The 16112-nt window shown below is 48.4% G+C and overlaps 1 protein-coding gene across 1 annotated transcript in view; it reads left to right on the top strand.

Annotated features, from left to right (window-relative positions):
- nt5dc1 (5'-nucleotidase domain containing 1) overlaps positions 1–15696 on the top strand; it is a 61486-nt gene extending 45790 nt beyond the window's left edge. Inside the window, exons 9-12 of the mRNA XM_080490253.1 lie at positions 2663–2784; positions 10057–10230; positions 11711–11879; positions 15455–15696. Coding sequence (XP_080346379.1) covers positions 2663–2784; positions 10057–10230; positions 11711–11879; positions 15455–15567 — 578 coding nt within the window. The 3' untranslated portion in view covers positions 15568–15696. The remainder of the gene's footprint in view (positions 1–2662; positions 2785–10056; positions 10231–11710; positions 11880–15454) is intronic.
- The last annotated feature ends 416 nt before the right edge of the window (positions 15697–16112 follow it).

Below are 16112 nucleotides of genomic sequence, written 5' to 3'. Positions count from 1 at the left end.
AACTAACATTGAATATAGAATATTGGGCACTTCTGTCAGCGCGATCAGAGTACTCCACGGAGTTAATGCTAATAGATTATTTTATTATTATTTTCATATATTATATATATGATTAAAAGGCTCCGTTTACACGACAACGTTTCAAGTGACAACACCTCGTCTGTTGAAGAAAAGTGTCGAGTTCACACACTGACAGCGATGTAGTTCGCATTCCTTGCCACGAGGTGGCGTTGTTGTTTGAAAGCACCTTTAGAGCGAGTTGGCCTGTGATTGGCTGAGAGTGGAGAAGGGGGCAGGGAGCAGAGTTAGCAGTGTGCCAACAGACGGTGAAAGGCAGCTGCAGCCCTCCAGTGCGTCTCCGTGGTAACAGGCGCTGATCTCCTTGATGTGCCTCTCATAGGACTTTGTACGAGACATTTTTTTCGCAATTTTTGGGGGATTTATTCAGAAACGTTCAGCCGTTAACGCCTCAAAATCATTCCTGAAGATTTGATGCAAAGATTTGATGCAATTTGGGCAAATAGTTTTTGTGAATAGTTGATAAAATACATTCATATGTATTATATACACATGTATTCAATACTCCCCGTGTCATTCATGATGTCATTCTCAGTTGACCAGATGTATCAGCTGGCCTCATGTCACTCTGCTGTAGCAGCATGGTTGACTCTGTTTACCACAGAAACCGTTTTTCTCTGGTTGTTTTCTCTGGTTCCGACCTGATCCGTCTTCCCCAGAGTTCACTTTCTTTACGCTGCCATGTGCTTGTTAGTGGTAGTTACAGTGTTTCCACAAGAACCACTCTCCTCATGGCTGCAGCTTTTCCTTCTTTTCCTACAGAAAACATCCAGTGGAAAGTCCTCACTCATTATTGCTCAGGCTGAGTGCATGACTCCCACGTTTTCGGGGACGAATGTCAGGTTCTGGACGCCGTCCTGACCGGCACGTGTTGGAGGGATGAGAGAGTGGGCATGGCCTGATCTGGTTCTTACCTCTCAGTACTGTTTCTCCATACAGGAAAATACCAAGTGAACACATTGAATAGCAATAGTTTTCCTTCCCTCATCAAGCTGCTGACGTGTCTCCACAGGAGTCCGATCAGCTGCACACTTCAGCCGCCTCCTTCACACGGCTGAGGGAACTTATTTTTGTGTCCACACATGCAGAACAACTGCAAGACTTCAGGAGTCCTGGAGCCACTTATTTTTAGCTTCACACTTCACCGACAGAAAAACACAGAGAAGATGCTTTCATGCTGTAAAATATGTGACACTGGTACATGGAGCGAACCAACCAGAGCAGAGGGAGTCAAACAGAGTAAACCTTGTAAAGAGAACTACTGTTATTCTAGATTTCTCTGCAGTTTCTATACGGGGGCTTTATTATAGCAAAACTATTTGCCAATGCGCACAGAGAGCTGTCTGTCTGTCAATCCATTTGTGTCCAAAGAGAGTTTTGTCAACAGACAAAGAGTTTGTCTCAGGCTCTGTCCACACGACATCGTCGTTTCATGTAAACGCATCATTAGTGTAGTGAATGCTCCGTGTCTTCTCCGTTTTTGGTGTATTTCAGGGGCAGCATTACAGCACCACCTATAGGCCAAGCATATGTACTACATCATTTTGAGTAGTTGTCATGGACGCAGATGTTTCCTGTATGGAGAAAAAAGATCTATGTGAACCGGAATCTACAAAAATCATCTCAAAATGTTTTCCGTTTGTATTAAAATCTGTACATGTAATCAGATTTGTCAATGTGTATAGATATTCATCATTGAAAAGTCTATGTATTCGGTTTCAAGCGTTGAAAATACGGACAAATCACCAGTTACGAGTTGAGCCGCTTCACAATTGGCTCTTTTTGCTTCACCTCTGCCTTGTGAGGATTCAGATCTGGAACGTCGGGGGTTTTGTGCCTGTGAGCCTGAGCTCAGGGCACAAAACCAGCTGGGACGGACTCTCCACATGCATTAATTAGTTTTGCTCCATTAATAACCTACGAGGTTGTTTCTAACAAAACAAACAGAGTCAGAACTGAACAGCAACAAGTGTTACTGGTTTAAGACTGAACTCTGAGGGTAACAGGAAAAGGAATAGAATAGAATAGAATGCTTTTATTATCATTATGCATGTACAAAGAAAATCAAAGACAACTCTGGTGGTGCAAAGTGTATTCATATATATATATATACACACACACATACACATACAAGAGAGACAATAAAACTAAGTAAACAGTAAAAAAGTACATGCATGACGGCAGAAGCAAACAAACTGCAGGTAAAAGTCGACAATATCTCCTTCACTTTCATACAACGCTTATTTAAACATTGAAAGGAATCATGTTCAAACAGGGATTAAAAAGTCTTTCATGGTTCTGACATCCAGAAAAAATATGGGCAAAATAAATGATTATACATGTTCTTTGCTTTTCTGTGACTTGTGATTGAGTAAATTGTAGGTGTGTGTGTGTGTGTGTGTGTGTGTGTGTGTGTGTGTGTGTGTGTGTGTGTGTGTGTGTGTGTGTGTGTGTGTGTGTGTGTGTGTGTGTGTGTGTGTGTGTGTGTGTGTGTGTGTGTGTGCGAAAATGTTTCACGTGAACATGACGGTGGACACGCTGAGTGTTGTGGTTCTGGTTCTGATCCGGTCTCTCGGTCTTCCAGTGAACGACGTGGAGGAGAGCGAGGGGCTGCCGTCGCTGGACAAGCCCGGCTGGTACTCGCAGGGAAACTGGCCACATCTCCACGAGCTGCTGAAAACCATGACGGGCAAGCCGGAGCCCAAGGTAGGCAGAGTCTGAGTGGAGACCTGCTGGATCAGATTCCACAGCTGGCAGGTCCTGAAAGACATGAGAGCCCGGTGATAAACAAGCCCGGGCAGATTCACACCAGAGTGACGGCTGCAGGAGCGTGGCTGCTGGCTCTCTACTAGCTCTCTGCTGGCTCCGGGACAGCCAGCAGAGAATCAGCAGAGAGCTATCACAGAGCCCGTAGAAAGCCAACACAGAGCCAGTAGAGAGCTAGCAGAGAGCCAATAGAGAGCCCATAGAGAGCCAGCAGAGAGCCAGTAGAGCACAGTCCACCGTAATCCACGTTTCCAGGGGCCACAGAATCCATGATAATATAGATTAATAGAACATCTCCAAGTTCTGTAATTTGATAAATAAATAATGTGAGAAGGTAATGCACGGTAGAAATGACTCAATTCTTTGTAAAATAAATAAGATTATAAATGGACTTTATTTGATGTGCAGTTTCGACCTGCTTCCATATTATTAAGACAAAATGTCCACATGCTTTCATCGCCCGGGCTGCTCTCTCTGCACATTACAACGTGAGGTAATAGATTACTGGCATGTTAATGCATTCGGGCTGGAACAGAAACAAAGCGGCACGATGTGGGTGAGATGAAAGCGGGAGGGATAATGTGCTGAGTCATGTCAGCTCTCAGCAGCCACAGAACTTCAGTCAGCACAATGAAAGCAGCTGGACCTGGAGAGAAGCTGGATCCCGCTGGAGGACGGAGTCCGAGCCAAACGCTCTGGAACAGAGACTGGAGTCTGTTTGTACCTGACAGTGTTTCTCATCAGGCTGCTTCTGGAGCTGAGCTGAAGGCCTGAAGGCCCACAGTGGCGCAGTGGAGCAGTGGACAGCGCTCTCGCCTCACAGCGACAATGTTGTGGTTTCAATCTTCTTTGTGGACTTTGTGGATGCTCTCCAGCTGTCAGTGGATTTCTTCTGCTTTACGCCCAGAGTTACAAATAATACAGTGCAATGAAAAATAAAATCCGTTAAACGGCAGATCGCTGTTTTTATCTCTTCTGGAAAACTACATTAAAAACATGAAAATGAAAACTGAGCTGAGACGATTGGACGGCCTCATATTGCCTCGTCCGTCTCTGGTTGTGTCCTGGGATGATTACCTGAGGACGGCCGTGACTTTCGGTGACATCTTTGTCCTGCGGTGTGGTCGGGTGCTTCGCTGCTGTAAAGGCTTTCCAACGGTCTGACGTGACACTTCAGGGCTCTCCCACTGGTACCTTCTCGGCCCGATTCGACTCGCCTCAATTTTATGCTTTTCCATTACGTGCTAGTACCTGATACCAGGTACTTTTCTAGTACCTGCTCGACCGCGGTACCAAGTGGTATTTCGGATTAACTGGTTTCCCTGTTAACTGGTGACCGGCTTCTTCTAGCGTCTCCTTTTCACAGCAGATGTTAAAAACCCGACAGAAATCTGTAGTTGTCCTGGTGAACGCCATTGAACCGCGTTTCTATTAAAGTTTAAAGTATCATAGCATTCCTTTGTCTTATTTTAACATCAGCTGCTGCTAATGGCTGGTGGCAGAAGTCACCAGTTAACACCGGCACCAGTGAAACCGAAACACCAGACAGTGAAGCACATCTTTGACAATAGAACACGGTCATAATGTATTTCTGAAAGCATGTGCGCTCTGCGGGTGACTAATTTGGCACAACATGGGAAAGCTCTGACGACTCCGCCGAGGTGGCACGACTTTGTTATTGAAAACTGGCAGTGCTTGAACTGTGTCGTGGTGAACCGCCATTGGTGCCTCTGACCTCCATCCAATGTCCCTGGAGTTGAGTGTGTTCATCATGTGTGGTCGAGGTGATGTGGCCGAGCGGCAGACTGTTGGAGGAATGGCGGTTGGGGCGATGTGGTCAGAGCGTTGGAGGAGTGGCAGTCGGGGCGATGTGGTCAGAGCGTTGGAGGAGTGGCGGTCGGGGCGATGTGGCCGGAGCGTTGGAGGAATGGCAGTTGGGGCGATGTGGCCAGAGCGTTGAAGGAGTGGCGGTCGGGGCGGAGTGGCGGTTGGGGCGATGTGGTCAGAGCGTTGGAGGAGTGGCGGTCGGGGCGATGTGGTCAGAGCGTTGGAGGAGTGGCGGTCGGGGCGATGTGGCCGGAGCGTTGGAGGAATGGCGGTCGGGGCGATGTGGCCAGAGCGTTGGAGGAATGGCAGTTGGGGCGATGTGGCCAGAGCGTTGAAGGAGTGGCGGTCGGGGCGGAGTGGCGGTTGGGGCGATGTGGCTAGAGCGTTGGAGGAGTGGCGGTCGGGGCGATGTGGCTAGAGCGTTGGAGGAGTGGCGGTCGGGGCGATGTGGCTAGAGCGTTGGAGGAGTGGCGGTCGGGGCGATGTGGCTAGAGCGTTGAAGGACTGGCGGTCGGGGCTATGTGGTCGGAGCGTTGAAGGACTGGCGGTTGGGGCGATGTGGTCGGAGCGTTGAAGGACTGGCGGTCGGGGCGATGTGGTCGGAGCGTTGGAGGAGTGGCGGTCGGGGCGATGTGGTCAGAGCGTTGGAGGAGTGGCGGTCGGGGCGATGTGGTCAGAGCGTTGGAGGAGTGGCGGTCGGGGCGATGTGGTCAGAGCGTTGGAGGAGTGGCGGTCGGGGCGATGTGGTCAGAGCGTTGGAGGAGTGGCGGTCGGGGCGATGTGGTCAGAGCGTTGGAGGAGTGGCGGTCGGGGCGATTTGGTCAGAGCGTTGGAGGAGTGGCGATGTGGCCAGAGCATTGGAGGAGTGGCGGTCGGGGCGATGTGGCCGGAACATTGGAGGAGGGGCTCTGGGGAGGCGCCAGGGATTCAGGTGTGCTGCATGCAGGGAGCTGGGAGAATTGGAGAGCTGGAGAATTGGCAGTCTGCTGTGGGTTTAATGTAATCAATGATGAAACGAACGCTGTGTCCACATCTCTCTGTGGCCGATTGTACCTGAACACGAGTGGTGAGTTCAGGTTGGTTCAGGACGTCGGCTTCTTCTTTCTGTGACTCTTCCAGTGTCTCTGTTGAGCCTGACGACTCTCACAACATCCTGTTTATCGATCCATTGTCGAGTGTCTCGGTCTCATGATGAGGACTGTTTAAACACCAGTTCTGACTGAACAAGGACATTTATTGATCCAAAAGCTCTTGGAGAGGATCTCCTCTCTGAACCGAGAGCGCTAACCACTGCGCCACCAAGCTGCACCGACTTCTTTTAATCATTCTATTGAAACATACTTCCTGCTTCCATAAAACAAGGCTTGTCAGTCGATTCAATGAGTGGGGGAGTTGAAACAAGAAGTAAGAAGGAACTTAACATGAAGGAAGGACTCGATCGAAACGCAATGCATAAGAACGATGAGGATCGCGAGCCGCTTGCTAATGCTAACTCGCGCACAGAGATGATGCGCTCGGGGCTGGATGCAATAAGTAAAGAGATACACAATCTGAAAACCGAGACGAAGGAAGACTCGGCCACGCTCTGGACGTGAAGTCTGAAATCAACAAGCTAAAGCAAGAAATATACCAGCAGCCGTCAGCCAACACTAAAACTTTACAAATCGCTGAGGCAGAGCGTAGCATCGCGGCGATGGAGGCGCCGTGGAAATCCTCCAGGCAACAGAAGATACTGCAAGACAAGCTGACGGATATTGAAGGGAGGAACAGGAGGAATAATATCCACATGTTTGGACTACCCAAAGATAAAGAAGGGGACTTTTCCACCACAGTCCAAAACCTTCCCAGGCGGTTCTGATTCCCGCCTCATCGCCCTGCTTCTCTTTCCTTTTTCCTCCTGATGAGGAGGAACTTTTCTGTAAATGTTTTTGGCACTTTAAGGACATGAAAAAGAAACAAGACGTAGGTGGAGCTGCATTTCTCAGCAGCAGTCGTCATCCTCCCGCCCCTCCCCCTCCTCCCCCCTCGCTCAATGCCCCCTCTGTTCCCCCGTCGGCCACGTGGAGAAAGCTCTCCTGGAATTCGGTGTCAACCTGCACTTCCAGGCTGTTTAAGGCTCCTCGGGGGCGACCCCAGCCGCTCTGTGTTTTCACTTCTCTCCACTTTCACCTGACAGGCCTTAAAGCAGGTGGGCTGAATGGAGGCATTCAGGGAAGATTACAATTGGCTCTCAGCGCCGGGCCGAAGCGAGCCGAGCTGTCAGAGACACTCGGAGTCGGGCCGCTTCCTGTCTGCAGAGCCAGCCATGTTTTTCTTCGTGAAAAACTAATGAAGTCACTCTGGTGAAGGAATGTTTCAGAAAAAGATCATTTCAAGTTGAAGTGGAGTGTAAAAGTCAGAGCGGGGTTTATTCTCTGTAGGCTGCAGGCCCCACACGCCGCAGCACAATGGAGGTATTAAGGTCCTCCACATGCCTGCAGCTCTGTTTACCTGAGCTGGTTCGGCTTTAACTGCCCCTCTGAGTGACGAGTCGATAAGAGACGGAGCTGCACCAACACACAACTGAAGCTGAACATTTCATTTCACCTATTAACAGGATGCGATGCTGAACTCTGAAAACATTATAGAGGGACTGCAGGACGTGTGAACTGGCAGGAGCTTTCTCAGGTGCACTGAGAAACGTTCTGTGGAAATAAATTAACATTAAATGGGGAAAACATTTCCAATTTGTTTCTGTAATTAATCAATTAATTTACCTTAACATATTGAAGGCCCAGTCGGAGTAAATATAACATTAACTAGTAAGGCAGGATGATCAGTCTGGTTGTCCGATGCTTCATTTCTCTGTTGAGCTTGTTCTCCTTGTGTTGGCACAGTTTTTTCCAACGTACTCCACAATCTAAAAGTGTGATTACGTGAACAGTTGTGGACCGGTTACCTGTCTCAGGTGAAACCTGTCTTTCACCCAATGCTCACTCGGTCGGTGTTTGAATCTGGGTGTCGCATTTGTCCTGTTAATGAGCAGCAACAGCCATTTTCAGTTTTCACTGGAAGATGTTGTGTAAACAGGCCTCAGTGTTCAGACTCAGGGTTTGTTCACATTCCCGTTTGGTCCAGACCAGAGTCTCTTCAGAGACCCTTCAGAGGTCCTGATCCAGAGGACCTGATCCAGACTTGAGGGTTTTCACCTTCAGTCTCATGGACGATGAGTCTCATGGACGATGAGTCTCCTGGATGATGTGTCTCCTGGATGATGTGCTGGATGGAGTCCCTCACCTCTGTAAATATTTATTGTCGTGATCTCTGGAGTGATCTCTGGAGTCCCAGCTGAGCAGTGAAGCCCCGTAGAGGCGTTTTAGGGTCCTGGGAGGACCAGCTGTGGTCAGTTCTGGGAAACATCGGCTGGAAATGTGACTCCTGCAGCCCCCCAGGCCCCCCGGCCTGCCGCGGCCCCGATTAGCCCCGTCAGTTTGTTTACATGTGGAAGGGCTGGCTGGAGAGCAGCACCGGCCTGTGAGGGGGGGAGGGACACCAGCCGGCTACTGGAATGCTTCACGTCGTCTTTACGGCTGCTGACTCCTGCAGGGAGTCAAACACTCAGGGACACGCTGGGATGTTAGAATCCAACTCAACTGCAAAACACAAATACTGAACTAGTAAAGCATCAGAAGGTAGCTTTGATTTTTAGCAGATAAGATCAACGAGCCAAAAGCATGTTTAGATTTTACTCTTATTTATTTCATTTTCAGTCATCAAGTGCAAAACACCACAAGTAAACCACTAAAACAGGTACGGGAGGTTATCTTACAGTATGGGACGTTATCTTACAGTACGGGATGTTATCTTACAGTACGGGATGTTATCTTATGGTACGGGATGTTATCTTACAGTATGGGACGTTATCTTATGGTACTGGACGTTATCTTACAGTACGGGAGATTATCTTATGGTACTGGACGTTATCTTATGGTACAGGAGGTTATCTTACAGTACGGGAGGTTATCTTATGGTACTGGACGTTATCTTATGGTACGGGAGGTTATCTTACAGTACGGGAGGTTATCTTATGGTACTGGACGTTATCTTATGGTACAGGAGGTTATCTTACAGTACGGGAGGTTATCTTATGGTACTGGACGTTATCTTACAGTACGGGACGTTATCTTACAGTGCAGGACTTTATCTTATGGTACGGGATGGGTTTTCGTGTGTTTCCATTGACAAAAGTTGAAGACGGCACCAAAGTACCATACCCAACTGTTACCATTTTTCGTCACCCTTCCGTCGGGGTACCCAGCACTACAGAACTGGTCCGATAAAAGAGGAGCAAAACGCAGCCGTCTGCTGATTGGTCAGTGATTTACGTCAGTTTCGACGAGCCCGCAATATTTACTTATCTCATCCACCGTATGAATCCTCTGTTGTTGTTGTTTACAGTGCTTTGACACACTTTGTTTTGTTAACTCTGTTCTTTTGCTGCTTTAACGTTGGTCCTGAGAGGGCGGAGACTACTGCCGTTGTTCACAACCTCGCCTACATTTTAACTGCACTCTCTATGGTGGGACCGCACAACAGAGTTGGGCCTGGGTGCGCTTTGCCGTACCGTAACCTCCCACTCCGGCACGTACTGCACGTTGGAACTGCGGCTATATCGTACCATATCATGCAGTACCCCATCATACCATGCAGTATCGTTCCGTAACGTGCAGTACCATAATCGCACCATATCATGCAGTACCGTACCATGTAGTACCATACCATGCAGTACCGTATTGTACCATATCATGTAGTACCGTACCATACCATGCAGTACCGTACCGTACCATCCAGTTTGTACCGACACATATTCCACAATGGAAACAAGCTTTACACTTTTCCAGAACTTAACATTTGATATTCACGTCTAATCTCAACACCACCAGTTATCAGTGGTACTGCAATGGTATTGCCCAAATTTTGTATCACGCTATTCCTGATTATAATGTAAGATTTTATTATTCTAAAAGTTCACTCGACCTAAGAAGAAAAAGCTGCCTGCTTTTGTCTGAACCAGGGAGTGTGTTCTTGACTTTTGACCTCCTTCCCACTGTGCAGCTCTGCTCTCGCTCAGCAGACGATCTGCGTCTTGTCATGTTAATCTCACTCTGTGCTCAGTTTCCTGCTTGTTGAGGGAAGAATAGAAAAACTGGCTCTTGAAAGGGGATTTGAAGCTTTGAGTGGCAGGAGTCGGAGGAGTGTGGCCCTGCTCCGGCTCACTTTCCCTCCACACTGAAGGTTTCACAGAGTCATCAGACCTGGTGTTTCCTCCCCCTCCTCCTCCTCCTCCTCCTCCTCCTCCTCCTCCTCCTCCTCCTCCTCCTCAGCTGCCTCTCTTTTGCCCTGCAGGTCGTGTATTTTGGAGACAGCATGAGGTCAGACATGTTCCCCGCCAGCAGCTTTGGGAAGTGGGAGACGGTCATGATCGTGGAGGAGATGGAGGGCGAGGGCGTTCCTAAGAGCGACGCGGCCATGTCCAACGAGGCCCAAGTGGAGCCGCTGGAGAAAAAGGGAAAGTTTGAGGTGAGTTCACTGGAAGCAGCTGTTTCCGTTTAGCGGCCCCGACTCCGCCTCCAAGCCCCCAAAAAGCCCCCCAGCTCTGGCCCGCTGCCACCGTGCAGCCTTTGTTAGCAGATGCATACCTCTGAGCTCCTGCTACTCTCTGTTTCTTCCTTCTGTGCAGCTCTGCTCAGGTCAAACTCAAACCCTTAAAAAAAGAAAAATACCTGATTTGGCTGCTTCTTTTGGCTCTATGAAGCTTCCACTAAATCATGTGTAAATAAACTGAGTGAGCTATTTTTTTTTATTCAAAGCAGCTCTCTGAGGCCGTCTGATCTCACAGCTCCAGGTGAAGAAAGGTCAACTTTCTCAACTAAAATACACGCCAGCTACTTGTGTGAGTTTCACACTGCAGAAATGGATAAAACTGCTGAAACTATCTGAATGATTAAAAATTAATTAAGAGAATAAAACAGATAAAATGACTTGAATAAAAAAGGTAAAACTTCTAAAATACCTAATCGGCGGCCATCTTTGAACCCCTCTCGCTGTGTCACGATGGAATCAAGTTCTCCGGTTTGAAACTGATCAGATGGTCAGATGAATCAGATGTCGAAAAACACCTCATGCCACTGTTGAGCATGGTGGTGGAAGCATCATGCTGTAGGGCTGCCTTTTCAGAGCAGTTCCCTGTAAAGGCAGAAGGTAAAGTCTCGTGTCAGACAGATGGCTTTTGAGCCAAAACCAGCCCTCCAGAGCAACATGGTGGCCTCCAGCTGGCTGGAAGATCTGTTCAAATGTCAACAAACAAACAAACTTTTCAATATTATGATTATTAAAAATAAGAATTGTTTGCCATTGTTTTCGAAGGTGGCTGCTGAATTGAATGGATTTTAGGACCAACAACTTTGAGTTGAGTTCAGGCACTTCTATATTCAGTTAGTTAAGATTCTAATCGGACGTTTAGCTCTCAGTAAATATCTAAATATATTTCTTTAGAAGAAAGGGAATCATTACAAATGAATAAATAAAGTCTCCTTCACTGCATTTATCTGTGAACGTTTCACCCAGCCATCCAAACCACTTTGACCTCTGTCAGTTTAAATAGTAAAGATCACACGTTCAAAACGAAACTCACTTGAAGTCCTGATAAGAAGGAGCGATCTGATATCCGCAGGTCATCAGAGTAACGTTTTCTGACTTCCCTCACCCCTGATTCGAATCTTAATGCTGCTGTCTGATCTAACAAGAAGTAGTAGCGGAAAGCTTTTTCTTATCGTCTGCTGCCGTGCAACAGTTTCTGATAATAACTGGATTTGTGTGGTCTTTCGAACGCCACATCCTGTGTTCTCTGCTCGTCAGCCCGTCTGCCTGATTGGGCCTGGGGTCGGGGAGGATTTTCTGGAGCAGGTTGTGAGAGTCGGCGTGGAGGTTCCTGGTATTCCCTGTGCCCGGGGCCGTAACCCTCCCTCTCATTCAGGTCTGATCTTGTCTGTCTCGACAGGAGCAGGGCATGAAGGCGCCGTCCGCCGCCTCCAACCAGTGGGGCTCCTACTTCGTGGACACGCAGCGGGGGGGCGAGGGGGACGAGGAGAGCCAGAAGCTGACCTGGTGCTGCCACTGCATCCACAAGTACAGCACCATGGCCATCCCCAGTGTGGAGCACATCGCAGGTACGTAAAGGACCAGCGCCCTGGAACAATCTGACACCAGAGAACCGGACAAACGGCGAGCAGGAAATCAAAACATGGTTTTCCCCAAAGATTGTGTTCGTGGGTGAACGTGACTGATCAGATAAAACAAATCCAAACTGCTGAGTCAGCGAGCTCCAGAAAAATCTCCTGAATTTCTTAATGCTGCTTAAGTATGAAGCCAAAAACTGCTAAGTCTTTTAGAAACGCTCAGATCACATCTTCTGTCCTTCGAAATTGAAGCTTATTAGGTTCACCGGTTCATGGTGAAAAGGTGATTTAAGTCACTTTAGCCCCGTTTCCACCGCACAAAAAGTGCAGGAATGGAGTGGTATGGTCCGGTACGGTTCTGGTTTCCACCCCAGGAATTGTGGATTTTCCAGAAATAACCGCTCCAAAGCGCTTCCGTTATGGTACTCAGGACAACAGAACCGGTCTGATTTTGAGGAGCCGTTTGCTGATTGGTCAGAGATTTAGTACAGGCCCTCAGTATTTTAACACGTTGCCGGTGACGCCGCGTATCGTACCGCGGCACTGGCAACCTGATAGCTGCAACTTCCGTGTTGGTAGAGTGGACGCGACCGGGGCCGGCCGGCGTTCGCTCTAATCCGAACCAACACGGAAGTTGCCACTGCAGCTCTGTAGCTGCAAAGAAAAGTTAAAACAACTAGTGCAAAGCGGAGGATGTAAATAACAACAGAGGATTAATAAGGTCCAGATCTGCCGCCCCGGCTGAGATCACTGTTGTAACGTCACAGATCTGCGGAGCTCTAAACCCCGCCCACATTTTAACCTTCTCTCTGCTGACAACAGATTTGGCTCTGGTTACGCTGTGCCATACCGCTCCGTGCCGCTCCGTGCCGCTCCGTTCCATCCCTGCACTTCTTGTGTGGCGGAAACGGGGCTTTTGCTGGTTTGACTAATTGACAAGCTGCTGATCTGCTGAACCACGGTTTCAAGAGAAACTGCAGATCTCCAGAAAGCAGCAGTTCTCTGGAACAAGGAGGCATCAGAGGTCAATGGACAGACTGCTGGAGAGGATAGGAAGACAACAGGAACTCAAAGAACCTCTGGGTCCAACTGAGTCTGAGTCTCCACCAGAACTGGACCAGAGAAGGTCTGAGTCTCCATTTCTGCTGCTACATTCAGAATTTGGTGGAACCAGCATGAGAGCTCGGTTCCATCCTGCCTGGTATCGGTCTGGAGGAGATTTTCCTCTGAGCAGGTTGAAACTCAACCGTCTACCTGAGGACGTCCAGTCCTTTATGACCACAGTGGACCATCTTCTGACGGAGACCTCCAGCAAGATAGCAGGAACAGGGAACCATCTCAAACTGGATTCTGAAACACGAGGAGGAGATCTTAGAGGACCGGGACCTTCACATCATGGATGTTCAGAAATCTGCAGCAGCTGTGGGACGATATCTCGTCAATGTAGGAAGGAACATTTCCAGAACCTCGTTCAATTCCCAGCCCCTGAGCTGACCCGGTCTGGTCTTTATTTGCAGGAGTAACAGAAGAGGACTGGCCATGTTTTAGAACCTCACTGAAAGCAAAAGGAATCCTCCCCTGCTCACACACGACATTAACAAACCACAGGGTGAATGCAGGAAGTTCACAGAATCAGAACTGTAAAAGTGCACTTCAGGAAAACAACATGAGGAAGTAATTAGTTGGATGATATTTCAAAACCTCTGAGGTTTTTTAATGATTATTATCAGCTCCCACTTCTTCGTCGAATGAATAAGTGCTGTTTATTACTGTGGAGCCTAAATGACAGTAGAAGTCTGAAATGAAGGAGAAGCTCGTAAAGTCTGAGCTTTCTGACAATTACCACTGTGGAACAATTGACATAAGTGTTTAGTTGATTGTCTTCTTCACTTTTAATACTTAATGCGTGGCTTGTTACAGGAGTCACACAAGGTCAGTTATAAATGATAGAATAATTACTTGCAAAGGTTAAGTAATAACTTCTTCCTCTCAAAGCTGCTGATTCCTCTTCTCTTATTTATTGGTGTCAAACTGATTCTTAGTGGGTTTAAACATTGTTTTAACCTGTTTGGAAGATTTTTTCAGTTTTCATATATTAAACCAGCTTGTAAAAGAGTCTCTGGAGGAGAATAGATCACCTGTGTTTGGTTTGATGAAAGCAATTAATGAAGTAGGATATGTCACACCTCTTTATGACTTCCCTCCTGCTGAGGGAACGACATAAGATAACAGACTGGTTGAGTTTCACTGTGGAGGACGTTGTTTTACCCGTATGTTTGAAATGTGACATTTAACTGGACGTCAGTAGCTGAAGACGGAGGTTTGGGGCTCTGAGCATGCTCAGCGGGCTTTAAAACTCAACTCTAACTTTCACACAAGTTGTGAAAGACAGAACCTCTCCTCTATAATATGAGCAAGGCAGAAAGGAGCTCTTTGCTTCTGATGGTAAAGTTCAGTTTGGGGGAATTCCCTCCCCGGAGATCTTCTGCTTCAAAACCTCCTCCTCCTCTTTCTCCCTCTGAGCTTCCAGGCTTCTAATTTCTTCCCGGTTGCTTGATGCGCCTCTCTGGAGGTAGAGATCAGACGTGAGGCCACGTTGAGTGATCACTGCCTGCTGTGGAGAACAAAATGTGCTTTCTCAGCTCTGATTCATCACGTTAGAAAGCAGCTTGACGGCATCTGTAGCCTGACTGAATGCAGATGTTGTCTGCAGGTATGAAACTGGTTCACTCTCGTATCCCTTCGGCTCCTCGGTAAAGTCGGCATATCGATGGGAAATAACAACGTCAACTCATTAACTTCCCGGTTTTCCACCATGAAATGTTACAGACGCTAATAAACTCTTAAATTTCGGGTGCGTTCACATTTTAATGTTTGATCCGGATCAGAGTCTCTTCAGGGAGTTTCTGGGAAAAAAACGTTTCATTTGGGCGTCTTCAAACTCTGAAGCGGGTCTAACCAGGACCCCTCAACCTCCTGGGTCTCACCTCCTTTACTAACTTCCTTTACTAACCATCTTTCTAATGGGTGGGGTGAGAGGATGTGATGTAGAGCGCAATGCATTCTGGGTAGTAAACAAACAAAGCAGAAGAAGCAGACGCAGAATGAAAAAGAGGAGGAAGAAGTAGAGAAGAGGAAGACAAGGAGGAAGAAGTAGAGAGGAAGAAGAAGAGGAGGAAGAGGAGGAAGAAATAGAGAGGAAGAAGAAGAGGAGGAAGAAATAGAGAGGAAGAAGAAGTAGAGAGGAGGAAGAAATAGAGAGGAAGAAGAAGTAGAGAGGAGGAAGAGGATAAAGAAGAAGTAGAGAGGAAGGAGTGGAAGAAGACGTAGAGTGGAAGAAGAGGAAGAAGAAGAGAGGAAGAACTAGAGGAAGGAGAAGTAGATTAAATGAAAGGTTCATGTTCAGGATCATGTCTACACGTAACAAGTACTAAGAAATCAGTGTGTTTATGTTTTCTGTCACATGATTTGTCATGTGACTTCTCCGCTCCACTCTGGCTGACGTGCCTCCAGCTTTTCTCCGTGTTCTTCATGTGGCTGACTTGGTTCTTTTTTTCTCCTTGTAGATCTGCCTCTGGATTTTAAGTTCCCCCGGTTCTCCCCCGACAAGCCCTGCACCACCGGCTACTACCCCCGACCCCCCGACTCGCTGCTGAAGAGGTGCGAGAGTCTGTCGTAAAGCGAAGGCTGGAAAAAAGAAAATAAAGTCGTCTCTTACCCCTCTGCCTCAGGAGAGGAATGTGCCTCCATTTTACCCTCCATTTCACCCCCGCCACCGTCGTCTCCTCAAATCTGGCACCGATACCTCTGACCCCCCCCCCTTCCACCGTCACCTAGTACTGCCACCGTCACCTAGTACCACTCCCCCCCGCTACCGTCACCTAGTACCCCTCCCCCCCGCTACCGTCACCTAGTACCCCTCCCCCCCGCCACCGTCACCTAGTACCCTGCTACCATCACCTAGTACCCCCCGCCACCGTCACCTAGTACCCCTCCCCCCGCCACCGTCACTGAGTACCCGCCACCGTCACCTAGTGCCCCCCTGCACCACCGTCACCTAGTACCCTCCCCCTACTCTTCCTCCCCCACCACCACCGTCACCCCGTACCCTCCCACCATCGCCAGCTCCGACCCCCCTGCCATATCTACTCCAACCCCCCCCCCACCGTCGCGTCAGCACAAGACCCCCCCCCCCCCCCCCCCCCCCCCGTCCAGAGAAACCAT

The sequence above is a fragment of the Lipophrys pholis genome (assembly GCF_963383615.2).
Source record: "Lipophrys pholis genome assembly, chromosome: 21".
NCBI lineage: Eukaryota > Metazoa > Chordata > Actinopteri > Blenniiformes > Blenniidae > Lipophrys > Lipophrys pholis.
The sequence above is the reverse complement of the archived record's forward strand: the minus strand, read 5'-3'. Positions and strand labels throughout refer to the sequence as shown.